A 27770-nucleotide genomic window follows, 5' to 3' on the forward strand; every position below is an offset into this window, starting at 1 on the left:
CTTTCCCCTCTGAACTTCTTTTACAGTTAGTATTACGAATTCGTTCTTCAAAACTGGCAGAGTCATTTCTACAAAGACTGAGAAGAACAGAACACTCTGGTTAATCTAATTATGCTCTAAATTAAACCATTAGATCAGAAACTGTTTGGATTTGTGGACAATCTCAAAAGACCATAACTGCAGAATCCATCTCTTCCACCAGGGACATCTGCCTGTGCCAGAAATACAAATAAGGAGATATGGCTGTGATCTGTTTTCCTGAAAGAACATCCACGGATTATGAGTTTGTGATTAAAACAAGCATATATTAAGGTAAATCATAGGAAATTGCTGTTTCTGCAGTTCAAAAACAGTCAAATAGTAAGAATTTTATACGGTTCAACTTAATAGATTCTGTCGTATTTTAATGCAGCGTGACAGTAGAATTTAATCTTTTAAGCAAATGGTGAAGGAGAGGGGAATACTTACTGGACTTTAACTCAATGGTGTTGTTTAAGGTGCAGTTCAGCTCCCACAGTAAATTATGTCAGGTTTTTAATACATTCTCCCTCACATGTTCATTTAACTGATTTCTATTGTATGTCTTTGTTTATTTACTGATTTTAAGATTATGTAGACGAGGGATATTCATTCATACACATTCCAAGGAGTCTTTGAGGCGCTGTCCATTCAAATAGAATATTTAATGTTACAATTGTGACACAGGGTTTCAGCTGCTAAACACGTTCTACTTATAGACTACGTAAATATCTTTTAAAAAACACATTTCTAGAAATAAATGTAATATTCTATTATAAAATGTGGCATTTTCTTTCATGTTAGTCCCCTGCTAAAAAGCCCCTACTAAGTTATTAAGAGGACATTTTCTGACAACAAAGTATTAATAACAATTTATGTTTACACTCCAGAACGTCTCATAAAGTATTAATATGGCCATTTCAAGTAGCTCAAATCGTGTGACTTCAAGAAGACCTGTGCCCGATGTATTCACACTGAACATGGATTGTCGTGATTCAGTAGAGAGTTAGGGTCTTTAAATGTGGCTGAGTTACCACCCACCTGGTATTATTTGTATGTTTTAAGTATCTCATCTTTCTGACAATAAACCCAATTCTAAAAAAGTAGTATTTATAGAAGGAATGGTCTTCATGAAATGTTTTTACAGTACTACACACTGTACACTGGGTAAGTGCCCAAAAGATAGTTGTAGAAGCGTGCTTGTTAGGAAACGATAAACAAAGATGCCACAGGACGCCCACCTGCATAAACTCTGCATCAGGTTTGGCAAACATTCTTGGACACTAGCTGGTACAAAGAGCTGGGTCAGCCCTGCACCCTGGGCGCCCCCATCACTGTACAAGACCCACATCCCTGAACCAGCTGCCCGCAGGAGGCAGAACGGACAAGGGCTAGGAGACTAGAAGAAAGGAGTAAGAAATCTCACTGACACGGAAGAATCGCATTAACGTCTTCTATCCAGGCCCTTTACCGTCCGGGCACTCTGTGCCTGACTCTCATGCCTGTGACGGGGGTCTGCCGAGGGAAGTGGGGGCATCAGTCTCCCATGTGCACACACAACCCCCATTCCTCTATGAACTGCACAAGGTAGGTCTCATTTTCTTTCAGTGGCTTGTCTGGAGCCTGGTCCTCGCACGGTCTGGACAAGAGGCCGTCCTCCAGGAGTTCCTCGCACTCAGGACGCTCACGTCCCTCTGAGTCACGTTCAAAGCTGGATAACGAAGGTATACACAGCCTGCCCGTCCGAGGGTCCCAGCCGACCAGTGTGGTCGACGGCTCCTCCTCCGGCCCCTCTTCTGTGTCCACCTGCTCCTGCGGCCGGCGCTCCAAGTCTCTGAGCTGAGGGGTATATGAAGACGGCAGTGTTCCTGGGCCCACGTCTGCCAAAGCCGCCTGTCGCTCAGATAACTGTCTTTGTCGGGACCCCTCCTCTTGCAAATGAAGCTCTTGGCCTGCAGGCCCCACAACGTCAGGAGCTCTTACATCGTTATCGTGTTCCGTGGCGGCCGCGTCTGTGGGTACCGTCTGCCGAGGGACTCTGGCTGGGGGAGGGAAGCACCTTTGCTTTCCTCAGAGCCACAGAACACGCCCATCAACTGTGAAGTATACCCCAGGTGTGTCACCTCCATTTCCTCCCGACGGGGCTCCCGGTCCTCGCTGGGCTCACTCAGGCCCCACACATCATTGCTTTTTTCCGTTACACTCACATCCTTATGAGAAATTCTAGAATCTTCCAAAATATTGAGGGTGATAAAATTAATCACACTTTTTTCAGCAGGTACAAAGAATCTCTTGTCAAACTCATTTCCATAAATCAAAATCTATGAAGAGAGAAGAGAATGGTTTTCACCTTTTCACTTTAGATAGACATTAAAAACAGCTGTTAAGTAGAATTTATACTGTCATCAGTTAGTTTTAAAGACCTATTCTTACCAAGTCAAGGAAGGGAAAGTTATGCTTGCAATACACTGAAAACTTGCACATCCAGGCAAGGGACCCATGACACGAAAAATGCATACAGAAGCGAAAAGTGGTTCCCTGGGGGGCTGTTATCCAGTCGCAGGATCGGGGTGTGACTGCCTTCCTCTAACCAGCTGACGAGTTCAGGGGAGTTATTTAATTTCTCAAGGCTTGGTTTTTAATTCCGTAAAATCAGAATCTCTGCCATATGAGGAGCGGCGAGGACTCAGTGAGATAGAGTTTTTTAAAATTGCTTTGTTAATTATAGTTTACACCATATTTGCTAATAAGCTGTGGTCACCTGGGCTACCAGCCTTCTTTGGATATTCTCTGGACATGAATGTGGATGGGCATAAAAACTCATGTAAAAAGGGAAACAGCACGTGAGTACTCACTTCCCCGTACACCATTCTGTTGTATGGGGCTAAAAAGGGAAATTCACCTGTCAGTTTGTGGCAGACAGAGAAACTCTAAACCACATCAGGAAAACTCGTTTGAGATTGAATTTGCTGGGCACGTGTGGAAGGTGCCTGTGCGGGGTGCCGATGGTGAGGTAGGTTACAATTCTCATTGTCCACCCTGGGATGTGATTTCATCTAACATTGCAAAAGAGGGCCTGCAGCCTCACTCTTTCACAAAACTTTTGGTTTCAAAAAGTCACATGTGGTCAATTCTCCTGTGAATTTTCCTCCCAGGAAAGGTCTCCCTATGCCACTAAAAGGCGAACTCTGAAACCTAAAGGCAGGCAGAATAATAGAAACATTTTAAAACCAAACTCATAGGAATACATGTGTGCATAGCGTACATGTGGACATGTATTTTAATAATTCCCAAAGAAATCATTTTTATTGTTAAAATAGGCTCAGCCCTTTGGAACCCTCAGTGCAGGGTCCAGAGTGTAAGGTTTATTCCTTCGTCTACTTTCTTGCCTTTCCCCGCTGTGAATGATTAAGTCCCAGCCATTTTCCTCCTACGTGTGTTTCTGTTCCGTGTCTTTGTCTCCAGCCCTGCGTCCCACTCTCCTCTCTTAGACACTCATCTTCTCTCCCCTGGAGAACTACCACGGTTCCTCCTGCTCTTCTTGTTTCTGGTCCTACGTCCCATGAAGTTGTCTTAGACCACCACCCAGCTGGATCTAAGACACAATATCGACCATGACACTCCTAAGTCAAAACCCTACAGAGAGTTCTCTTTGCCAACAGAATAAAGCCTAAGCTCCTTAGAATAACACCCAATTCCCCCGTTACCTGGCCCTGCCACCCCTGCTCCAGTCTCATCTTTCGTAGCTCAGCAGGAACCTCACGGTTTGGCAACATTATGTGGCTTCCGGAGCATCCGCCCACCTTTGCCCCGCTGCTTCCTCTGCACAGCAGATGCCCTGACTCTTACTCACCTTTGCTGACCAGCCCAGGCACGGAACTTCTCCTGATCCCATGTAGGGCTCCAGTGGCCCCCAGAGTCCCCCGTGCCTGCTTTTGTCTTAGCCTTCACGTATCATTGTGAAACTCTAGCCCCCAACTAGACTTGAGCCTCTGGAAGGGCATGGGTCACGACTTAGTCTGTGTACCTCAAGACCTGGTATAATCTGGTCGTTAAATGTAGAATTTTTGTCGAAGCTAAGGACCCTTTCTCTTTGGTTATATTAGTGAGCTAATCTAATACAGAAGTGTTTTTAATTCATCAGCTCTTAAACTTAACTCACTCTCCCCATGAAGGGAACGGTGTCTGTTCTAGAGCCTCCTTGTCCATCCTCCTGGAGGTGCTGTTACAACCACTCCTGCCACACCGAGTACTCACCAAATTTGCTGGGTGTTTCTCTTTGCTGACGTGGACATATCTGTACATGGAGTAGCCCATCACAGAAAAAAGTAACACGGTAACAGATACGGGCAAAATGTAGCAGAAGATGATTTCAACCTTCAATGCTGATGCTGGGTCTGTAAAAAGGAGGTGGGGGGTAGACAGCTGTGATTTGGGGGAAAACACGTGATGTCAAGAGGCTCTGGGCAGGTCACCTCCATCTAGGAATTCAGTTTTCTCATTTATAAATTGAGAAGCTTGAGCTAAATGTTATAAAATGTTTCAGAGTTCTTACTCTCTCTGACAATAGATGGCCTCGAGGATCTTCTGGACCCGTCTCAACCTTTACAGTAAGGATGCATCAGTAACCAAGTCCACAGATAGTCCAGCATCTCACGTCTGGCTCTGAGGTTCATGCTGGTTCTCATAGCTGAAGGTAAGTGTGTCTGATATTCAGGCACCTCACAGCACTTCAAACCAAACAACAAAACCTTCTCGTCAAGACCCCACTGAGCTGCCCCACTTTTCCGCCACTCATTTGACTCAATCTCTCCATATTCAGTAGAGGATGGGAATGTACGGTGTCAGCTTCTGTGTGACTAACAGAACTCTCCTCATGTGGGTTGGCCAGGCTTTCTGGGTAGGCCTGGAGCCTGGGAACATGTGTGGGGAGGTGGCTGGGCTGGCGTGTGCTGAGAATGGCAGTAACTCCCTCCCAGGTCCTGCTGTGCTGTAGGTTCATGACGAGTAAAAGTCCACAGAGGATGGAAAGACCTAGTGAACAGGTCTAAGACGAGCAGCCCTGGCCCACCATCGATCAGACCATATCGTTGATGAATAGGGCTCACTGTGTCTAACTTACGTTTGTTAAGCTCCTATGGGTTCTTGGAAGTTGTGATGGTTAATTTTATATGTCAATTTGGTACCCAGATACTTGGTCAAACATTATGCTAGATCTTTCTGAGAAATTAGCATTTAAATTAGTAGACTTGAGTAAAGCAGATTACGCTCTACTGTGGGTGGGCCTCATCCAATCAGTTGAAGGCTTTAATAGAAAAAAGACTGACCACTCTGGGAAAGAAAGAATTCTGCCAGGAGATTACCTTCAGACCAGAACTACAAATCAGCTCCTCCCTGGGTCTCCAGCCGGTGGTCTGCCCTGCAGATTTTGAACTTACCAGCCTCCACAATCATGCGAGCCCCCTTCTTAAAATAAATCTCTATCCCTATGGATATATAGATATATATGAAGATTATACATATATTGGTTCTGATCTCTGGAGAACCCTGACTAATATAGCAGTAGAAAAAGGAGCAGCTTTAGCACAAATTATAAAAGCTCTAGCATGTTCCTCACAGACTAATAAAATCAGCAAGAGTGTTGTGGGAGCATTCTAATCCATGCGGATGTTGGATGCTCTTGATGCCTAGGCCCAAGGGAAAGCAGCAGAGTCACTGTGCGGTTAACTCTTTAGTTAAAGACTGGAATAGGAGCATCATGGACAGTGAGGGTGGTCAACAATAGCCAGAGGGAAAAGTCCAGGTTCGGGGGTCTGACCACAGGCTCTTCTTCCTCAACATTTCCTGCAGAGCACGTCTGTGATCTGGTTCCTTGGAGACCGTGCCAGCACTACAATGCAGATGGTGTAGGCGGCCGAGCATCAGCAGCCCCGACTTCAGGCTGCTATCAGTCCAGTCCTCTTACTACATCCCTGGTCTCTGCACTGAACCTGCCCTAATTAAAAAGAGCATGACAACAGTGGCTGGTGTCACTTATGTACACAGCACCTGTCTGCTACAATAGACCAACAAACTGTGTCTGTATTTTCGGGATTGGGGGATTGTGGAGAGCAGAAGTATTCTTTCAAAAGAGTCCCAGAAGAAGTAAGACTGATTTTTTAGAGAGTAGGCCCTCATGCGGTGTCTCAGGCAGGTGTCTGGGGCAATGGGACAGCTGGGATATCACGAAAAGGTGAGCACCTGAGACGGATCCTCGCCGTCTTGTCACGTCTCCTGGACTAGAGAGACAGTCGGCTCCAGCTGGATCCCAGGAAGTATTCAGTTTCATCCGCACGTTGGCTGCTTTAGTTCTGCCAACGGCTTAAATGATTTCCACGGGAAAGCCATTCCCACATTTGGCCACTGGTCAAGCTGTTGGTACACACAGTGCTTTTCCAAACAGAAAAATGATTTCTTCAATCTGCTTTGTTCTGCCTTTTGCTTGTAGCCTTTTAGTTTTATTTGACATCTGGCAGAGAACACTCATTTTAAAGGGAAAGGTGTGATAAGGAGATTCAGAAAGAAAGATTTTCCTTTTTTTTTTGGTGAGGAGGATTGTCCCTGAGCTAACATCTGTGCCAATTTTCCTCCACTTTGTATATGGGATGCCGCCATGGCATGGCTGAAGAGTGGTGTAGGTCTGTGCCTGGGATCCGAACCTGTGAACCTGGGCCACCGAAGTGGAGCGCGTGAACTTTACCACTACGCCACCTGGCCAACCCCAAAAGCTTTTCACTTTTGATATGTACTCATAGAATTCCCTTTTTGTTCCTTGGGACAGTTTCATCTTGAAATGTGGGAGGCGTGAGGGAAGCAGAAAATGGGTTCTGTCCCCACTCCCATCGCATGGTGGGTGACAGAACCAAGGCTTGGGGGAAAGGCTGTGACGCTTGCCCTAGGCCAGCATGTTGGGAGGAGAGAAACAGAGGAATCATGGATGAAGAGCCTGTCGATGAAGGTAAACACTAGGATTTATTTTCAACTTTCAGGTCTTGAGTTCGAGGTCCTCTCACCCTGGGGGAAGAACATTAAACAAATGCCAGGCTCCTAATCTGTCTCCTAACAGGAAATGAGAACCTTCAACCACAGTCCCTTAACAGCCACGTTCAGAGAACACGAGAAGGAGGCAAATGAAAGGAAGGAAAGAGAAGCAAGTGGAGGAGGGAGGGAGTAATTACTGGTTTGCGGATCCCAGACCTCGCACAGCCAGTGAGTGGCATCTGAACACAGCCTGCAGAGCCTGAAATGTGTGTTCCCAAGGACGCCAAAGATTCTTCTTAAAGGGCAGAAGACCTGAACAGACATTTCTCCAAAGAAGATATACAGATGGTCGACAGGCACATGAAAGGATGTTCAACATCACTAATTATTAGGGAAATGCAACTCAAAACTACAATGAGATATCACCTCACACTTGTCAGAATGGCTACCATTAAAAAGACAAGAAATAACAAGTGTTGGAGAGGACGTGGAGGGTGGGAACATATGCTGCTGGTGGGAACATAAACTGGTGCAGCCACTGTGGAAAACAGTATGGAGATTTCTCAAAAAATTAAATATAGAAATACCATATGACCCAGCTATCCCACTACTGGGTATTTATCCAAAGAACATGAAATCTATAATTCAAAAAGATATCTGCACCCCTGTGTTCACTGCAGCATTATTCACAACAGCCAACACTTGGGAGCAACCCAAGTGCCCATCAACGGATGAATGGATAAAGAAGATGTGGTATATATACACAATGCTACTCAACCATAAAAAAGACAAAATCTTGCCATTTGCAACAACATGAATGGACCTTGAGAGTATTATGCTATGTGAAATAAGTCAGATGGAGAAAGTCAAATACCCTATGACTTCACTCATAAGTGGAAGATAAGAACAACAACAACAAACAAACACATAGATACAGAGATTAGATTGGTGGTTACCAGAGGGGAAAGGGGGAGGGAGGAGGGAGAAAGGGGTCACAGGGCACATGTGTATCATGGTGGATGGTAATTAGTCTTTGGGTGTGAACATAATGTAGTCTACACAGAAATTGAAATATAATGATGTATACCTGAAATTTATATATTGTGATAAACCAATGTTATCTCAATAAAAAATAGTATTTTTAGGATAATGCTTTGTTTCTAGCAATAAAATTGTCAGATGTTCTTGAAGACCACAGAACTTTTACTGACCAGAGTGATTATAATTTTAAACAAGAAAAAAGAAGTGTGTAAAAATTCCTAATCGTTATTTTCCAAGGCAGAGGCTTGTTGGCAGCGGAGGCCAGGACAGGAGCTGAGGGCTCCCCGTGGGGTGGAAACACCTCCTGACGTGGGCCAAGCTCAGTGGCAGCGTCCCAGGCTGCGCAATGCATTTCTGGTGATGGTCATTTCTGCCTTTGCCTCCACCTGTTTCTGGTAGACACAATTTGCCAAAACCTTGTCTACACCACCATACTTCCTTCTAGTTTCATCCGAGTTCCTTCCTCAGGCCAGCTGAGACCTTTTAAGCTTACCTTTCAAAGTACTGACACACTGCTTCTCAGAGGGCTGAGCAAGGCGAGGAGGTCCTGGGACGAAGGACTCCACGTGGACACAGTACATAGTGTCCGGCTCCAGCCAGCTGAGCACCAGCGTGTGGTTGGTCACACACTGGGACCACTAGGATAGGGAATTGCAAACAGCAGTTAGAGCCAAAGATTTCCAGCACCACCCCAGACAAACGACTCTAGAAGGAAAGAAGAGACCGAGACACCATTAAATGCTTTACTATCACTACAAGCTTTCTTTTCAGTGACAGCTCTAAAATACCCTTTCCTCTAGCTCGCAGAGTGTGGTCAGGAACGGGAACTGTTCTAAATAGTGACATAAGGATGGATTTCTTATTCACCTTTGCCCTGTGCTCTTGTAACATTTTTTTCTTTCTTGGAGAGTGACTGACAGATGTTATGCAAGTAAAAGCTCTCCACCCAAGTGGGGTGGATGATCGCTCTGCACTCCAGGAGCAACCTCACACCCCATAACAGAGTTTCTGGAAAGGAACTCTGAAGGAAGTTCTCCGAATTTCTACACATCAGCTTCAACTGCATCTTGTACGGCATCTCTTTCCAATATCACATCTTCCCAGATTCACACGCAGAGAATTAAAACATCAAGGCTGCTTGTTCCAGTATTGGCTGAAAAAGCAACACAGATTATATGCCCCCGTTCCATTTCAGGCTTACCGTTCTGTTTGATTTAGTGTTATACACGGACACATTATACTTCAGATTAGAGTATATTTGTTGCATGGAAATAGAACTTTCTTCTGGATTTTTCTTCCACTTCTCTGGAGCAGTCAGAACAATAGAAATGGATTTCTCGTCAGCTGTCAAAGCAACCTCTGGTGGGCCAATTTGTGCTTAAAGGGGAGGGGAGAGGGAATTATCAGGTTCAGACGTAGAAATCACCTTGGATAAAGCTACAATACAGTCCTACTGAGATCAATGCTGTAAAGCCAACCCTCTTGTTCGAGATGCTCATGGTGCTCTAAGGGGGGCCCAAGTCATGCCAAATCGGGAAATAGTCATTTCACACACCCCGACAGGACGTACAAACAGCAAACGCAAGTGTTGTCTTTACTCGGTTCCCAGTCACAGGGATGAACAGTACTTGATGGTGGAAATACAATGGAAAGTGTTCACAACCCTCCTGTGACTCGAAAAGTTGGTGATAAATAACATTAATATGATTTAGAAAGTGGTAAAAATCAGACACGGAGAAACGAAGCACTGCTAAAGACCTTTGGAGACGTGACTGGAATGATCTGGAACAGAGGTTACAAACTTTCACCGTAGAGGTCCAGACAGTAAATATTTTAGGCCTTGCAGGCCATATGATCTCTGTTGCAACTATTATTTATATGAATGTAAAAACCATTCATAGCTCTTGGCCTGTAGAAAAACAGAAGGGGGCCGGGGGTGCTGCACTTGGTCTGAGGGCAGAGTTCGCTGACTTCTGACCTGGAAGGGCATCGGGAAAAGGCTCCAGCTCCAAGACCGAGGAGCGCTTATAATTTCGTTATGGCAGCTCTGCGTGGGTCCGCCATGGCTGCATCAGCCACAGGTCAGGGGATGGAAAAATTGAAAAAGCAAATACCAGGAAGCTGTTGCCTTAATTCTGAGTTACATCTGGAAATTATGTCACCACACTACCAAGTTTATCATAAGAAGAGACTTAGTCTGGTGACCAGAACAATCTTGAATCAATTTTGTGGACATATATCAATGGTTTACAAACCCACAACATTTAAAAAAAAATCTGTCAGTTGTTCCTCAAATCACAGTCTCCACTAAATAACAACACAAAATCAAGGTTTGGTAATATTGACATCTGGCGTCAGTTTCGGATCTGGGTGAGATCTTAGAGATCACTTGGCCAACTCTTACGTTCTGAAGATGAGACTGTGAGATCCTGCGAGGTGATGCACCTGCTCACTCCCCTCCTGACGGACACGGTGCAGGACAGAGCCAAGCGGGACGCTGGCCTCCGGGTAAGGCTGGCTGCACGGCTGAGACGTTACCCGGGAGGTCAGATGAACTTGGTGCTAACACGTGTTTAATAGACAATCGTGTTACTTACTTTCTAAAAAAGGATAGAATCGTCCAGTTTCTGCCCCTTTGGAACAATTTGTTCCCCACACGGCTTTAACTTTGGCATAGTACTGATGGTCATAGTCAGAGGTTTCAGCAGAGAGGTCGCAGTAGGTCCTGTTGATATTTCTGCATTCGGATGTAGTCAGCCACTTCTTTTGCCCGTATCTGCTGAGAAGGAAACTGAATTAATAATGAGGTGCCCTTCATGCTTTACAATAGGAGAAAACCACTCATTGTATAAAACGGAATGGAGCTTGCAGAACAACACAAGTGCCTGTTACTGAGATTAAAAAGCAGCTGCTTCTGCTGCAATTTTTTCATCAGCTGTCAGGGACGTGAGTCAGACTTTCTGTAATTGCCTTTCTTTTCTGTGAAGTATATGTGGATTGTACATTTTGAAAGCATGTATTTTATTATTATTCTTGGGCTACAGTAAAAATTTTACATAATCTGTGGTCAATTCTTCTAGTAATTACCTATGTAAGTTTTTAGTTCACCATGCATACTAAGGTCAGTTTGATGGGTTGTTTTAAGAAAAATTAGTCATTGTTTTATTAGAAGAAAAATTAGCTTGACATTCTCATAAAATTTAAAAATATATTCGCCATCAAAGGTTCTGGGGAAAATTTGCTAGGTTGGAGTACATATCAGAATCTGCATTTTCAATTATTATAGTGATGATGATGATGATATTAACTAGGTTGATCATATTTATTTTTCCCTTCCTTTTTTAAAAACACAACATTCATAGCAAATGGGGGGGTATTTTTAGCACTTTTCAGGTGGGAGAGATGGAGGTATAGAGAGTTTAAGTGACACGGGATGAGACAGTGAAAGAGACAGGGTCGCATGGGAGGCTGCTGAGAGGATGGAAGCAGGCCTGTTGGGTTTAGGAAGCTAACAGTGGGAGCGTGGAGGATGTACTGAGTTAGGAGTGCAGCCTGGGGAGCAGCTCGGAGGCTACCGAACATACCGGGGAAGGTGCAGATGGCTTGGACAAGGATGGCGGCAGTGGAATGAACGATGGGACAAAAGGAAGAAAGATTCGGAGTCAGGACTTGGTGATGGAGTGTACGTGAGAGACGAGGGAAATGAAGGTGTTAGGACGATATGTCTTTCCGTCTGGGACAAACGGGTGGAGGAGTGGTAACGTTTACCAAGAAAAGGAACACCGGAGAGGAGTAGTTTGGGAAAGCAGAACCAGGTGAGGAAGGAAAGATAACGGGTTCAGTTTTGGACATGCTGAGCTCGAGGCACGTGAAAGATATCCAAACCAGATGCCCAGTGGGCACCGGGGCTGGAGAGAGAGGGTGAGTGGGAGGTAGCAATTTTGAAATCAATGGCATAAAACTGCTCACTGAAGGCACAGGCATGAATGAAATTGTCCATGCCGACAAAGCAAAGCCTAAGATAAAATCTCAGGAGCATGGAGATTTCAAGGTTGGATACAAAGTGCACTTAGTAACAGCAGCTAAAGAGGGACAAGAGAAACAGACAGCACAAAAGTCAGGGGGAGAGCTGTCATGAGGAAAAGGAAATGTCGACTTTTTCAAGTGTTGCCAAAGCTTGAGGCTGCCTTCCCTTCTCAGAATGTGGCAACAGATTCCTGAAAGTCAAGTCTCCTGTGTCGTTAAGTACCATACCTGCCAGAAGACATTAGAAACATAGTTCCATCTTGTTGACCAACTTCTCCGTCCAAGTGGTCCCATTGCCTAGGGGCTTGCAAACTTTTTGACTGTGAGCCACAGAAAGAAATACATTTACACTGTGACCCAGCCCCCCAAAACATACTTATATCTAACATACCAGAACACAGGTTTTATGACAATACCTAAGCTTCACTCCCTGCCACGCATTCAGTTATTTTCCATTCCAGTCCAGTCCACACCATTCCAATCCTTTCCATTAAAAATAATGCTAGTATGTCCCTCAAAATTGACTTCATGGCCCACCAACAGGTCTTGACTTGTAGTTTGAAAAATATTGCCATCGCCTCTTCAACCCTGCCTCCCTCCTCAAACGTCCTTACTCTGCCAAGGGCAGGGCAGCTTCCTGAGACAGGTGCTGATGAAGGAGAAAACGCTCTTTACCAGATTCTGGACAAGACGCTTTGTAAGTCTGACAAGCGGATAGACACAAGTCAGTCAATAAACACCCCAGTACTGGTGCTGAGGCGCGGCACACAGTCACGTGGGGCCCTCGGGGTCTCTGATTGTTTTCTGGTTTCCGCAGGAAACGTTTACGAGTGCCTATCATGTGCCGGGCCTGGGGCTTAGGATTTGCAGGCTTTTCCTCATTTAATTATCGTAACGACCTGGGAGGCGGGTGCCATTATTTTCACCCCATTTTATAGATGAGGACAGGAGGCTCAGGAGATTCAGGGAGCGCTCCAGGTCGTATGACGAGGAAGAGGCACATCCGGGATTTGAACCGCTCTTCTCTGACGCCAAAGCTTGTGCTTTTAGTGCGACACTGTATTTTCTGCAGTAAATTCTTTTGGCAGATATCATTAAACTTTCATTAACATTTCATCTTTCACTTGGAAGCAAACTTCACTCGAAAGTGTGAAAGGATGGTACGTAACCTGCCCGAGGCTACCGGCTAGTTCCCGGCCTGCAGATGGACCCGGACTGTCCGACCCGGCGCTGAGCGTGGAGCCCTGTCTGTGAGACGCTGCCTGTGTCCGTCCACCTCCCGCTTGACGGGCACGTAAGAACGCCAACGCGGCAAGTGTCTTTCTCGATATTCTTGTTTGAAAGGTGTACAGTCTAAATGATCTGTTCTCGCAGAGCAGAGACGACTCCGCCTATTTTTTTTCTATCCTTTTCTGAATCACACAAACGTGAAGGACAGAGCAAGCTCTTTGCTCCACCTAATGGAAAAGGAGGCCGAAGCATCTCGGGAGCCCTTTCTCTTCACAGAGCGATGTCTCTCTTCCTAAAACACTGGCTCCTGAGAAACTCCTCGGAAATGAGGATGAGGCTCTAGATAAACGAGGTCATTGTGAAGGGCAGCTGAAGTCTGTCACTGCCTTTAGGGGTCGCCATTTTCTTCTCAAAGACAAAAATGACTTTAATCTTTTTTTGCAAATATAGCACATGTTTTTTCTTCACTAAAACAATCAGAAAAGTATAATCAGAGAGAAATAGTTCACCCAGACACCCCTCACCCTGACACATTTGGTACACGTGCTGTTGGCTGTCTCGTCAGGCTCAGACACACACAGAAGAGTGATCAGACAGCTGAACGCACGGACAAAAACTAGATTACACCATACATGTGGTTCTAGTCAAAGTAGCAAATTTAACTTGATTTGAACTTCAAAAGAAAAAGAAATTGATGTGAAATTAAAGGAATTGCTATAGTTCAAATGTCTCATCACCACAAGAGATAGTAGTCGTAAAAGATCTTTTAAATTGAGAAAATGGTTTATGGAAAACATTGAGATATTAGTTACTAAAATGATGAAATATTTTCATTTTACATCACATTTAATGGCTTCCTACTATGAAAGGCAGTACATCTACAGTTTTCTCCACCTTCTGATTTGTTATATTATTGTTTAGGTTCAAACATTTACGAGGAGCTCTGATAACCACATTTCCTGTCATTATTTGTTCCTGGTTCCGCATTGAGGTGGTCCTCGTGCACGCTGCCAGTCTTTTGGCCATAATCCTATCATTACTAAGGTCTTCGTCTAGGCTCATCTTTATCTCTCGGTCAACTGGATATTATCTTTAGTTAGTGGTTTGCTCCCCCCAAGAAGATCTCAGGAGAGTGCATCCCGAGTTCCCACCTGCTTGAAAATACGTCTGTTGACTTGGTAAGTCTTAGGCCTCACCTGTTTCTCCCTCAGAATACGCATCACCGTCTTCTGCTGAGTGTGGCCAGACAGGAATCAGCCCATCCCTGCCCCACTCGAGTCCTGCTTTTGCTGTGAGGGTCACACATCGTCTCATTTTCTTAGAGTTCAGTAACTTCACTGGCGTATCCTTCTTTCCTAGACACAGCACGCAATTATGATGTGCAGTTCCACATGGTCGTTATTACCTGTTCAATTATCACTGTCAGTAGCTATGATAGGGTTTTCATCTCTATATAACATTTTTAGTTTCTTTTTCTTAAGCTCTGCCCACTTTCTTAAATACAAAAAGTTCTTCCTCTTGTCTTAGAATCTCTTCTGTGACTGTTTTCTTTGAGCTCTACCATTAGAGATCACCTTGTTTATGGACTCAAACTACAGACAATTATTGGTTTGAATTTTTCTCCTATTTCCATGAGAAAGCTTTCCAGGAATTTTTAACTTGTGCTCTTTTTTTGTCTTTCCTTCCAGTAATTATGGATAGGCGCTGTGCTGGACTCTGACTGGGGCCAGCTGTTTATTGACTATATTAGGTGAATGAGTATACGAGTGAGGATCTGTCACAAACCTGTTCACCAAATCTTATTGCCTTTGCCAGGGAGCCTGCCCGCCCTCAGCTTTTGGACTGCAGGAGGCTGATGTGGCTCATGGCACATCTGTAAGGTCAGAGCCTCCCTGGGCTGCCTCCTAGCCATGTCACCAACTCTCCTCCTGCACCCCTCTCCCTCAGGGCTTCTCCCTGGGCTGCGCCTGCACCTCTACAATGGATATGTCGCTTGAACCTGATTTCTCTTTCACCTCCTCCTTCTCTGACATTCTGTGGCACCAAATTGGGTTGTCCCAGTGGGGACATTTCCTCAATTTCCAGTGGTGGAAATCCTGAGATTCCACATCTTTAGATTGTTAGGTAAGCCTCTTAGTACTGCGACATTTATTCTTGTGAAATTATTTTCTATTGTTGGAGTTCAAGAAGGTAGAGGTTTGCTCTCAGCTACTCTGGTGTTTTCCTTCAGATTTCACAATATTTGCCTTGTACGCTTGGGGTTGTGGCCAGTTCCTTCCTTTCTTTGAAGATGGGCATTGTTATCTGTTTTGCAAGCCTTCTTGCTCACAGTGAGTTTTGAGGGAGAGGTGAAGAGTGAAAATGTCCATTCACGACTCTCTTCAATAGGAACAACTAGTTGTGCAGAATTCTGCACTGAGTTTCACTTTAAAATGTTTATGATTCCAGTAAGCTTAGACATTTCAGAAATGAGGGATCTCCTTGTTTGCTCAGCCACGGAATAACATTTTGACCAACTTCTTCTTCTCCATTTAAATAACTTCCCCTTGCCTAAGCACCCAATGCTTCTGTCTCCACGAAGAAACTTTTCTAATTTAATCTAACAAAATACAACAAGAAAATTTAACATGAAATATCTAAAACTTTCTTTTTTTCTAACACATTTAACAACTAGATGATTTGTCTTTGCACAATTAATAGGAGTCTGAGTCTTGTGTTTATAAATCCACCAAAGGAAAAGAAGCAACTTACATGAAATACTGCACAGTGTAAGTAACTTCAACTCCTTGTAGGCCCTCTGGTGGACTCCACTGTAGGATATTCTTCATGTTTATGGATAAGAAGGTGATATTTGTAGGCTTAGGCAAACCAGCAGAGGCACAGGGAACTGTAAAGGAGGAGAGAGGATTCGAGGTCTTAGTGGAGAAAAAGGAAAAGGTAATGCCTGTGGCAGCTGGTCTCCAGACATGGCCCCCCATGAACCACGCCTTCCCGTACCTGTGCCTGCGTACTCCTCCCAAACGGAACCTGAGCTGACCCCATGATGCCCTTTAACCAACAGACTGTGGCAGACGTGACTCTGGGACTAAGTCTTAGGAAGGCCTGGCAGCTCCCACTTTTGCCCATTGGGGGTCCTGAGCTGCCATGTGCAAAGTTGGGTATCCTGCTAGAGAAACCATGTAGAGAGGCCACGCAAAGAGGGAGAGGTCCAATTGTCCAGCTGAGCCCAGCCTTCCAAATAAGGGGCCAGAATGAAGCCACTGGTGACATCCCAACCCCCACAACATAGACTGAAGCTGCAGGAGAGACTCTGAATGAGACCAGCAGAAGAACCATCCAGCTGAGCCCTGCTAACCCTCAGAATTGTGAAAAATAATAAAATGATTGTTTTAAACTATAGACTTTGGGGGTAGTTTGTTACACACCAGCAGATAATGGAAACAATCCTTTATTAGATATGGAAATAAAATCTAGGATAGATGACCCTGAAAGGCCAGAGTTTTGGAGGTTGAAGTTGGGGTTAGCTTTACTAAAATATGTAACAAAACAACAACTAGAAAAGGAACCAGTGAAAGAAGACAATTTGTTTAATTAAACACTATGTTCACATAACTGTGCTCTAAGAAAAACTGTATCCTAGAGGGTTAATTTGTAGAAATCCTCCACAGAGAAATGATAAAGAATTGAGAAACTACCAAAAAATTAGAACAGGACAAAAGGAAAGTGAAGGATAGTCTCTCACACAAAAAAAGAAAAGATGATTCCTGTATTAAAATGAACGAAAAAATTCAGTGGTAACATGTAAGAATCAAAATATTAATTAAAACTATTGGAAAGATCACAAAGTACTGAGTAATAATCAGATTTCACGAAGAATTTATCCTATCATAAATATGGATATTCTAGTCAATGAACTTGGAAAATACCAAACTTTGATATTGCAAACCAAATGTAGGAAATAAAATTTAGCTAAGTCACTGAAGGCTGGCCAGTCTTGGCTAAAGTCCCTTCATTCTTGTGTATATTAACTGGGACTAATGTCAGAGAAAGGAACTAGCTTTATGCTGTGGTAATCCTTGGCTAAGATTAGTTCTATACAATGTGTTGTATTCCAAGAGTCAAATGAAAAGAAAGAAAACATTCTTTGCTTTAGAATTAAACTTTGTCATATGACCCTGATACTAAAATAAAATAAGCTCTTTAGCATGTGGCAGAGTCACCAAAATATCGGCAGTTGAGTGTTTGTGTGTGTGCAGGTGCTATATTTGTAACAACTCCCAGTTTTAACCTTGATCTTTTTTTAATATCTCAGTTTTATGTTTAAGAAGAAAGTTAAATACTCAAAGAGAAGGTCTATCAACTGACCACTGTGTGGGTGTGTGTGGTAGGAGGAGAGAGGATCTCAAAAGGACCGCCTGCCCAACATCCATCTTTGATTTCTATTCTTCTAACTCTTTGGAACCACTGCATATCAACTGGTATTGGCTTTTTCTGAAGATTATATACAGTGACTAATTGTCAATGATTTCATACTGCTCCATGCTATCACTAGGTTCTAAATTTTAAACAAATTTTTGAGGACGAAACAGAGAACATGAAGTGAAAGCACCATGAATTGTAGTATTTCTTAACCCTTCAAAAGTGAGGAACACTTGTAACATAAAAAACTCCAAGGATCTTTCCAGATCTAAAATGCTGTGGTTCTACATGTTTAGATGACACTAACATGTGAGGAGTGGTTAGCAAGAAGTAAAATTGCAAGAACTAAAATTAAAATAGACCATGCATTATAATACCGCAGATGGAAGACATTGCCAAAGCACGGCTCCTCAGAACTAGCTGATAAGGAAATAGAATATTCTGGCTTGTGGCAACTTGTGTTTGGAGATACAAAACACAAGTTATCTTAGATATATAGTCCACGCACATTTTCTCAAGGTTTAACGTTTACAAATTTTTATCTTCTAAAATATTGCTTTCTGTTCATCTTTTAATATAAGTAAACAATAGACAGAACTCTCAAAATGCCTAAAACATACCCCAAAAAAGTTTTAAGAAGTAACTTGGGATAAAAAAATGGATTGCTCATTTAGTTTAATTTAATTTAATTTTCTTGGTCATAGTCATGGGGAAACAAAGCAAGTTTGCTCTTCTGAAATGAACGATACTCTGGAATATGCTGTCAATCATTAATGTTCATTGATTCAACAGACAGTTTGATTAATGTTTTGTAATTGTTTAAATGAGCCTCTAGAAATGCTACACCAATTATCAAAATGTTACCAAACTCTGGTTAATAATAGGTTAAATAAAGGGAATTAATAATGTGACAATAATGTTAAAATATGAAAGATGTTTTTCATCATGCCATTCTATTTTTTGAAAAGAAATATTGTGAAATGTACATACACGTCCTCTGCAAGTCTACACTATGGGTAAGTCATGTGTATTACCACAATTTTGGGAGCCAGCCTCCAGGACGGCCCCAGTAATCCTCTCCTGCTGGCATCACAGCTTGTATTGTCCCCTCCCACACTGTGTCTGGTTGGTGTGTGTGACCAACAGAATCTGACAGACGTGGTGGTACGTCATTTCCAAGATCAGGTTATGAAAAACATTGTGGTTTCTATCTTGCTCTCCCACTCTTGGATCATTTACTCTAGGGGAAGCTAGTTGCCTTGTTGTGAACAGGCCTCTGTGGAGAAACGTGTAGCAACCAACAAGCCTCCCATGGCCTGTGAAGACCTGAATGAAGCCTCCCGCCAAGAGGCGCATTGGTGAGCTTAGACGTGGATCCTCCAGCCCCAGTCAAGCCTTCTGATCATTGCAGCCCCAGCCTACCCCTTGACCATACTCTCATGGGAGACCCTGATCCAGAACCGCCTGGCTGAGCCATTACTGGACTCCTGGACCCTCAGACACTGTGAGATAATATTTGTTATTTTAGGTTGCTAAATTTTGAGGTAATCTGTTACACAGCAATAGATAATGAATACAACAAAGAATCTAAAAATGAAGAAACTAACAGAGATTAATCACCAAAAAAAAAAAGCAAACTAGAGGTAGAAAAAAATGGCCCCTCCATTCTCAATAATGTTATAAATGACTCCTGCTTTAACAATCTTTACAAAATGTTCTTTTTAATAGTTCAATTTTATCTTTACAAAGAAGATTAAAAACCCATGGAGAAGACCGGCAACTTCTTAGCCTTTTAATAGCAAGTGAGGATCACAGAAACTACTTTTTGGATTTTTTAAAAAAGATAAATGCTTAGTTAGCTCATTGTAAATACACTGACAAGGATTCAGAGCAGTAAACGCCTTTAACAGAAACACATTTTAAAATGAAAGTGGTTGTTTCGTGCACCGTTTCCAGGGAAGAATATCCCAGCTTTCAGTCCTGCAGATTCTTCGTTTGACTTGACATTACCTTTCTGATTGCACGGGTAGAAAAGATATCAATTTGTATCATCTGCTTGTCAATGAACCAGAATACTGTCCAGGGGCAGCCCTACCATGAGAAAGGAGGTCTCGTGTTGGTATCAGCCTGTCTCCAATCTCCCCGGAACACAGAATATCCCTGTGATGACATAGTCTGCCAGGTTCTGAACATTTCTAATCAGAGCAAATTAAGCCGTGTAGTCCTCTGTCTTGATAACTTGTCTCTCTGCTTGTAGAAAGTTTATTTCCAGAAATGGATATTTATCAATCGTTGGGGGTGGGTAGTAATTTATTTTTCAGTATCAGTTAAAATTTTTGTTGATTATGGAATTTTAATGATTTATCACTATGGTGAGGTCTGACCTTTCTGCAAAGAAGAGTTATACGGACTGCTTGCTCCCTTGGATAGTTCTGGTTTCACTAGGACATGAGTGGTCTTTAGTGTGCTTAGAAATAATGCTGAGAGTGCAATCCATTCATGACAGGCTAAGAGATTCTATTTTAATAGTAGACATAGTATGTGAACAAAACTCAATTTGCATAAGACTTAAAAAACATAATAAATATTATGAAAACCTTTACGTTATGGTGTTTAGTTGAAGCGAGGCAAATTGGCTAACATATAATAAAAACAGTAGCTAACATTTATTGACTCCTTACCATGCAGCCGACACTAATGTGCTTTATACAACCAAATCATCCAATCTTCGTAACAGTCCTATGGAAGGTACTTTTATTACCATGTCCATTATAGAGACGAGGAAACTGAGGCACAGAGAAGTCAGGTAAGTGACACCAGTTCGCACAGATGGTAGGTGAAGGAGCTGGGTTCAGACCACGCTCTTAGCCTCTTCACTCACCTGCTACCCTTGCAAACCAATCCTTAGTTGAATTTAAACAAAGACAAGGCAAGACTGATGAGAAAACATGTATTATTCTAAAATATTAAATATAAAATAATTTGTGTTAAAAAAAATTAGATATTGATGTAGTCTGTACATTTTTTGGATCCCACCACATCTCATAGTAGGAAGCTCTTTCCTTTTCCTTCTAGAATATTTTCTTTTATTTCCACCCATGTCTGATCCTAGAGAATGCACGTAGGAACTCTGCTCCTGCTATAACACGTTCCCCAGACAATGCATGGTGACTAGAAAGACAGAGACTCTTAGAAGGCTGTGATTGGTCTATTCCAGTGTCTCTTTAGTGCTGAGCACAGGCCGTCTAGCAACTTGAAACCACAGGAAAACTTAAGGATGTGGAGATACATTTGCCTTGGGCTTTTGTTCTTTGTCTCCTGTACAGAATACACTACAGCCAATCCCTCCTGCATTGATGAGAAATATCAGTTCAAGAGTCATCATGTTTATTCATTCAACTAATATTTATTGGGTGCTGTTATGTCTCCCAAAAAAGATATATTGACGTCCTAACCCCCATTTCCTCAGAATGTGGCCTTACGGGAAATAGGGTGGTTGTAATTAGTTAAGAAGAGGTCCTCCTGGAGTAGAGTGGACCCCTAATCCAGTATCACTGGTGTCCTTATAAGAAGGAAGCCATGAGAAGACACGGTGACGAAGGGGAACGCCACTGAAGATGGAAGATTGGAGTGAAGCCTCTGCAAGCCAAGGAACGCCTGGGATGCCCAGAAGGCAGAAGAAGCAGAGGAGCCTCCTCCAGAGGCTTCAGAGAACGCGTGGCACTGCCAACACTTGGTCTCGTATTCTAGCTTCCAGAACTGTGAGAGAATAAATTCCTGTTGTTTTAAGCCACCCAGTTTGTGGTACTTTGTTACGGCAGCTCCAGGAAACTAATACAGGTGCCACTATGTGGATGTCTAAGGGCAAATAAACAAGATATGCTCCTGCCCACCCGGAGCTCCCAGACTAGGGGGACAGAGCCACCACTAACAAGGAAAAAATGAACAAATGAGCACTTACAGATGTGGTGGTCAGGCTACGAAAGGGAATGAGGTTGCAGTAGTGGGTCACAGAACCTACCAAGATCAGGTCTAAGGGGTCAGCTGTGGGGTGGGAGGGCAGAGAACCCCGAGATGGGAAAGAGCCCATCCCAAGAGACAGTGTCCTTTGACTGTCAAATGGTCAGTGTAACTGGAAAAAGTGAGGAGAGGAGGGTGGCCACGATGAGACTGAAGAAGCACAGATGGGTTAGATCCCCAGTCTTTGGAAACCCTGCGAAGGAATTTGGACTATAATTGAAATTCAGCGGGAAAGTACTGAAGCCTGTTAAGCAGGGGAAGCCATGAGCCTATTTATATTTCAAATGGATCACTTCACTACTGAGGGGTGAAAAGATCGGATGGGGGCAAGAATAGAACTGAGAGGCCGGTAAGACCACACTACAGCAGCCCCAGCGAGGAGGCTGACCTTGCACCAGATGCTGGCTGTGGATGTGGGGCTGAGGGGGGGCAACTCCGAGCTCTGTAATCAGGATAGAAACACCAGCTGCTCCTGAAGAAGCAGAGCTGCAGGAGTCTCATTGGTCAGAGGGCTGCTGGGCTGTGAAGCTAAATTAACAGATGAGGATTTCTCAAGGAATGCCTGCTGTTTCATCTGTTTTTTTTTCCCCAGGGAAAGATTTGCCCTGAGATAATGTATGTTGCCAATATACCTCTTTTTTTTTTTCTTTTTTCCTCCCCAAAGCCCCAGTGCATGGTTGTATACCCTAGTTGTAAGTCATTCCAGTTCTTCTATGTGAGCCACAGCCACAGCATGGCAACTGACAGACAGGTGGTGTGGTTCCATGACCAGGAAATGAACCCAGGCCATTGAAGAGGTGAGAGTCCCGAACTTTAACCACAAGGCCATCAGGGCTGGCTCCTTTCTTCTGTTTTGATGATGCAAAGGTGTGGTAAAAAACAGAATTAGCACTTTTCTTAAAGGAGGAGAAATAGCACATTTTTAAAAAACAATTGATAACTAGTATTTTCTTGTTTTTTTATTCTTGGCAAAGTTTTTAGGCACTGTTTGTTTCAAGTTTGGAAAACACAGAGAAGACGCCCCTAAATAAACATTCCAATTGAGATAAGTCATTTTTGTAACCTGCCAGGACTGATGAGATGATTTAACCAATACCAAAGTGAAAATACATCACACCTACATTAACATCAGGACTTATGTGCCAATTTATGGGTAATGAAAGCATTTTTGTTCACATAGATTTATGGCCTGGAAGTACAGCTCTTTTTCTCTGCTAGTCCATTGATTTCACACCCCAAATCACAAAGCTGTTGGATTGGCGCACATAGTTTTATTTCTGGGAGTGTTGTGCCATCACAACTTTGGTTTGGTACCCAAGGTTCTTCATAGTCTGGCCTGGCCTCTCCTATTGCAATTCTGGTAAATGCACCGTGTTCACCAGCCGTGCCAAATTACCTGCAACACCCTAACTTGCTCATCTGTTTTATGCCTTTACAATTTTGGTGCCCTCCTCCTATAGTATCTTTTGAAACTAAAAGACCCCTCGTTCCTCCATGTGTGTGTCCATTTAATGAATATTGGCTTGTACTACTTAATGACATGAGGATGCTGTGATGTCACGTAGGGTATGCGTAGTCTCCACCAAAGAGAGTGGGCATTCCTGACGACAGTCATCCGGGTAGGAGGCTGGTCTTTGAAAAGAAAATGGACCTCAGAAGACCTCAGACAGGGGCAGGATTTCTGGGTTCTCTTGCAGCTTTCCTGACCAGGATATGGGCTTTGAGCGGGAAGGGAGTCTTGATGGTGCCTCCTCGAATTGTGAGCATATAAGACGGCCCCTGCCCTAACAGAGCTGTGAGGGGTCAGTAAGGAGGTGTCCATTTAATGAACTTCCAAGTAACGACTAGTCAGCTATGTCTTGTAAGTCGCATCATTTAGATTTGTGCCTCCTCTAGTGTGTGTTTTCCTTTTGTTACATCTTGTCCCTTGGGAAAGTCTTCTAGCTCAGTTTCACCTGTTATGGCACCATAAGGAGACAGTCCTGTGTCTACTCTTGGGTCCTTCTAGCAGGAAGGGAAGAGATAATTGATGTTTGGAATGGGTAAATCTAAGATAGCTTCATTAATGGAATTTTATAAAATGTGGCTGCTACACTGGTTGCAAGGTTCCTAGGTGTAGTGAAATGGCAAGCTACCTTTTCCTAATGGCCTCAAAGCTGATACTAAAGTCATCGTCTAAGTACGTTGCAGTTTTAATTACGTGCCTACCAGTAAAAGCTATTTCCATTTCATCACACTGTGGGAAAAGCCTATGCACAAATTAGTGCCTGATGAATACCAGTAAAAGGTGGTGGGGTTTTCAGAGTGAGCTCACAAAGAGCCAAGGTAATCAGTCTCGTGGGTACCCAAACCTCTCTCTTTTGGGGCTGTGTTCTGACTTTCCTACTATGGACAGTGTGTTCATGCACTGGTGAGGAAAACAAGCAGGCTGCAGGAGGCTGGACAGTCCAAGGTGTCCACTTCTAGGAACGACCCCTTTGGGGCCATTCGACTTTCTCAAGCTCATGACTAACCAGGAACCTCAGCACTGATGAAGCCCTGCCCAGCTCTGTCCAGAGAACGTCTCCAGGCCCCCAGCCCCTCTGTCCTCCTGAAGCTAGAGCAGAGCAAAGGAGTCACTAGGCTCTGAGCTGTTTCACATTGGGCACTGTGTCTTGTAAAGAGTCGTTGTATTCCCACTGCCTGGCACATAAATGCTTTTGAACTGAACAAGCCAGGGACAGTGGGGCTCACATAGGTCATGGAGACAGGGCAGGACCCAGATTCACATGAGCATCTGAATGAAGGTGGAACAGCCTGAACCACCAAATCTTGAAATCACCTCTGTAAGCTTACATTATACGCAGGGACTAGCACAGTCAGAAAGAGATTCAACAGATGTTTTTTGTTTATTGCAGTAACATTGGTTTATAACATTGTGTAAATTTCAGGTGTACATCATTATACTTCTATTTCTGCATGGATTACATCATGTTCTCATGTTCACCACCCAAATACTAATTACAATCCATCACCACACACGTGTCCCTAATGCTTAACTATCCCTTTCGCCCTCCTCCCTCCTCGCTTCCCCTCTGGTAACCACCAATCCAATCTCTGTCTCTATGTGTTTGCTTGTTGTTGTTATTATCTACTGCTTAATAAGTGAGATCATACGGTATTTGACCTTCTCCTTCTGACTTATTTCACTTTGCATAATACCCTCAATGTCCATCCATGTCGTCACAAATGGCTGGGTTTCATCGTTTCTTATGGCTGAGTAGTATTCCATTGTGTATATATACCACATCTTCTTTACCCATTTGTCCCTTGATGGGCACTTAGGTTGCTTCCAAGTCTTGGCTATTGTGAATAACGCTGCAGTGAACACGGGGGTGCATGTATCTTTACACACTGGCGTTTTCAAGTTCTTTGGATAAATACCCAGCAGTGGAATAGCTGGATGATGTGGTAGTTCTATCCTTAATTTTTTGAGGAATCTCCATACTGTTTTCCATAGTGGCTGCACCAGTTTGCACTCCCACCAGCAGTGTGTGAGAGTTCCCTTCTCTCCACATCCTCTCCAACACATGCTGCTTCCTGTCTTGTTAATTATAGCCATTCTGACGGGCGTGAGGTGATATCTCATTGTAGTTTTGATTTGCATTTCCCTGATAGTTAATGATGTTGAACATCTTTTCATGTGCCTGTTGGCCATCTGTATATCTTCTTTGGAGAAATGTCTGTTCAGGTCTTTTGCCCATTTTTTAATTGGGTTGTTAGTTTTTTTGTTGTTGAGATGCCTGAGTTCTTTATATATTTTGGAGATTAAGCCCTTATCAGATGTATGGTTTGCAAATATCTTCTCCAAATTGTTAGGTTGTCTTTTCGTTTTGTTGATGGTTTCCTTTGCTGTGCAGAAGCTTTTTAGTTTGATGTAGTCCCATTTGTTTATTTTTTCTATTGTTTCTCTTGCCCGGTCAAACATGGTACTTGAAAATATGTTGCTAAGACCGATGTCGAAGAGCGTACTGCCTATGTTTTCTTCTAGAAGTTTCATATTTTCAGGTCTTACTTTCAAGTCTTTAATCCATTTTGAGTTAATTTTTGTGTATGGTGTAAGGTAAGGGTCTACTTTCATTTTTTTGCATGTGGCTATCCAGTTTTCCCAACACCATTTGTTGAAGAGACTTTCCTTTCTCCATTGTATATTCTTGGCTCCTTTGTTGAAGATTAGCTGTCCATAGATGTGTGGGTTTATTTCCGGGCTTTTGATTCTATTCCACGATCTGTGTGCCTGTTTTTGTGCCAGTACCATGCTCAACAGATGTTTTGTAATGAAGGAATAGTAGCCCATGGCAAGTGGTTGCGACATATTTCAAGTGTCTTTTGAAATAGGAAAATATCTTAAAATGCTTGCAAGAGCAAAAAAAAAAAAAGGAAAAATTCACCTCCTGAATGAGTTTTCCATTGTGGGGAATGAAGTTAAAAAGAGCTGATGTACAAAAAGCATCAGAGGGCAATTAACCAATTTCAGGAAGCAAAAGTTGTTGGGGCCGGCCCCGTGGCATAGCAGTTAAGTTCACGTGCTCCGCTTCCGTGGCCTGGAGTTCATGGGGTCAGACCCCAGGTGCGCACCTACGCACCTCTTGTCAAGCCATGCAGTGGCGACGTCCCATATAAAGTAGAGGAAGATGGACATGAATGTTAGCCCAGGGCCAATCTTCCTTAGCAAAAAGAGGAGGATTGGCAGATGTTAGCTCAGGGCTAGTCTTTCTCAAAAAAAAAAAAAAGGGTTGTCAATAATTCATCCTACCCACAACCAAAGGAGAGCTGAGCACCATCTCAGCCTTCAGATGGGTTATCTGAGTATTGTTCTAAATTCTTATGCTGAAAGGAAAGGCATATTTTCTTTCTTCTCAAGTAATCAACTATTTCTCTTGAAAAACATTAACTCCTCTCCTTCTTTGCTCTCTAATTATGTATCAAGTGCCCTGAGAGTGTCAGTCGCTGGGCCGGCCAGGTGGCTTAGCGGTTAAGTGCGTGTGCTCTGCTACTGGCGGCCTGGGTTCCGATCCCGGGCGCTCACCGATGCACCACTTCTCCAGCCATGCTGAGGCCGTGTCCCACATACAGCAACTAGAAGGATGTGCAACTATGACATACAACTATCTACTGGGGCTTTGGGGAAGGAAAAAAAGGAGGAGGATTGGCAATAGATGTTAGCTTAGAGCCGGTCTTCCTCAGCAAAAAGAGGAGGATTAGCACGGATATTAGCTCAGGGCTGATCTCCCTCCCAAAAAAAAAAAAAGTCAGTCGCCTAGGGGCCGGCCCTGTGGCGTAGTGGTTAAGTGTGCACTCTCCGCTGCTGGCGGCCCCAGTTCGGATCCCCAGCACGCACCAATGCACCGCTTGTCAGGCCATGCTGTGGCAGCATCCCATATAAAGTGGAGGAAGATGAGCATAGATGTTAGCTCAGAGCTGGTCTTCCTCAGCAAAAAGAGGAGGATTGGCATGGATGTTAGCTGAGAGCTGATCTTTCTCACAAAAAAATAAAAAAATAAAAAAAAAGTCAGTCACCTAAACAGCACTTAAAATGTGATTCAGGGGGCTCACCCCATGGCATAGTGGTTAAGTTTGGCACACTCCACTTTGGCGGCCTGGGATTCGCAGGTTCGGATCCCGAGCACAGACCTACACCACTCATCAGCCATGGTGTGGTGGTGTCTCACATACAAAATAGAGGAAGATGGGCACAGATGTTAGCTCAGCAACAATTTTCCTCAAGCAAAAAAAAAAAAAAACAGGAAGATTGGCAACAGATGTAAGCTCAAGGGTGAATCTTCCTCAGGAAAAAAAAAAATGGAAAAAAAGAAAAAAAATGTGATTCGGGAACAATTTAGCCAAGAAAAGACACACAACTGTCTTCTCTAAGGCAGAGGGCATGGTTCGGTGCTAACATTACTTCCTTCGAACTTGATGCTCTCCCCCAGCCGCCATCCCCACGAACATTGCTC

General features: G+C 43.5%; 1 protein-coding gene across 1 annotated transcript; it reads right to left on the bottom strand.

The window, feature by feature from the left end:
* Positions 1–1526: 1526 nt before the first annotated feature.
* On the bottom strand, positions 1527–16196 carry IL20RA (interleukin 20 receptor subunit alpha). The gene is given in 7 exon segments (XM_014781060.2): positions 1527–2054; positions 2057–2339; positions 4276–4415; positions 8573–8717; positions 9281–9456; positions 10677–10855; positions 16087–16196. Coding segments are annotated over 7 exon segments (1500 nt in total). The 5' UTR covers positions 16164–16196; the 3' UTR covers positions 1527–1554.
* Between the last annotated feature and the right edge of the window lie 11574 nt (positions 16197–27770).

The sequence above is a fragment of the Ceratotherium simum genome, chromosome 19, assembly GCF_057802395.1.
Source record: "Ceratotherium simum simum isolate JZ-2026a chromosome 19, ASM5780239v1, whole genome shotgun sequence".
Taxonomy (NCBI): Eukaryota; Metazoa; Chordata; class Mammalia; order Perissodactyla; family Rhinocerotidae; genus Ceratotherium; species Ceratotherium simum.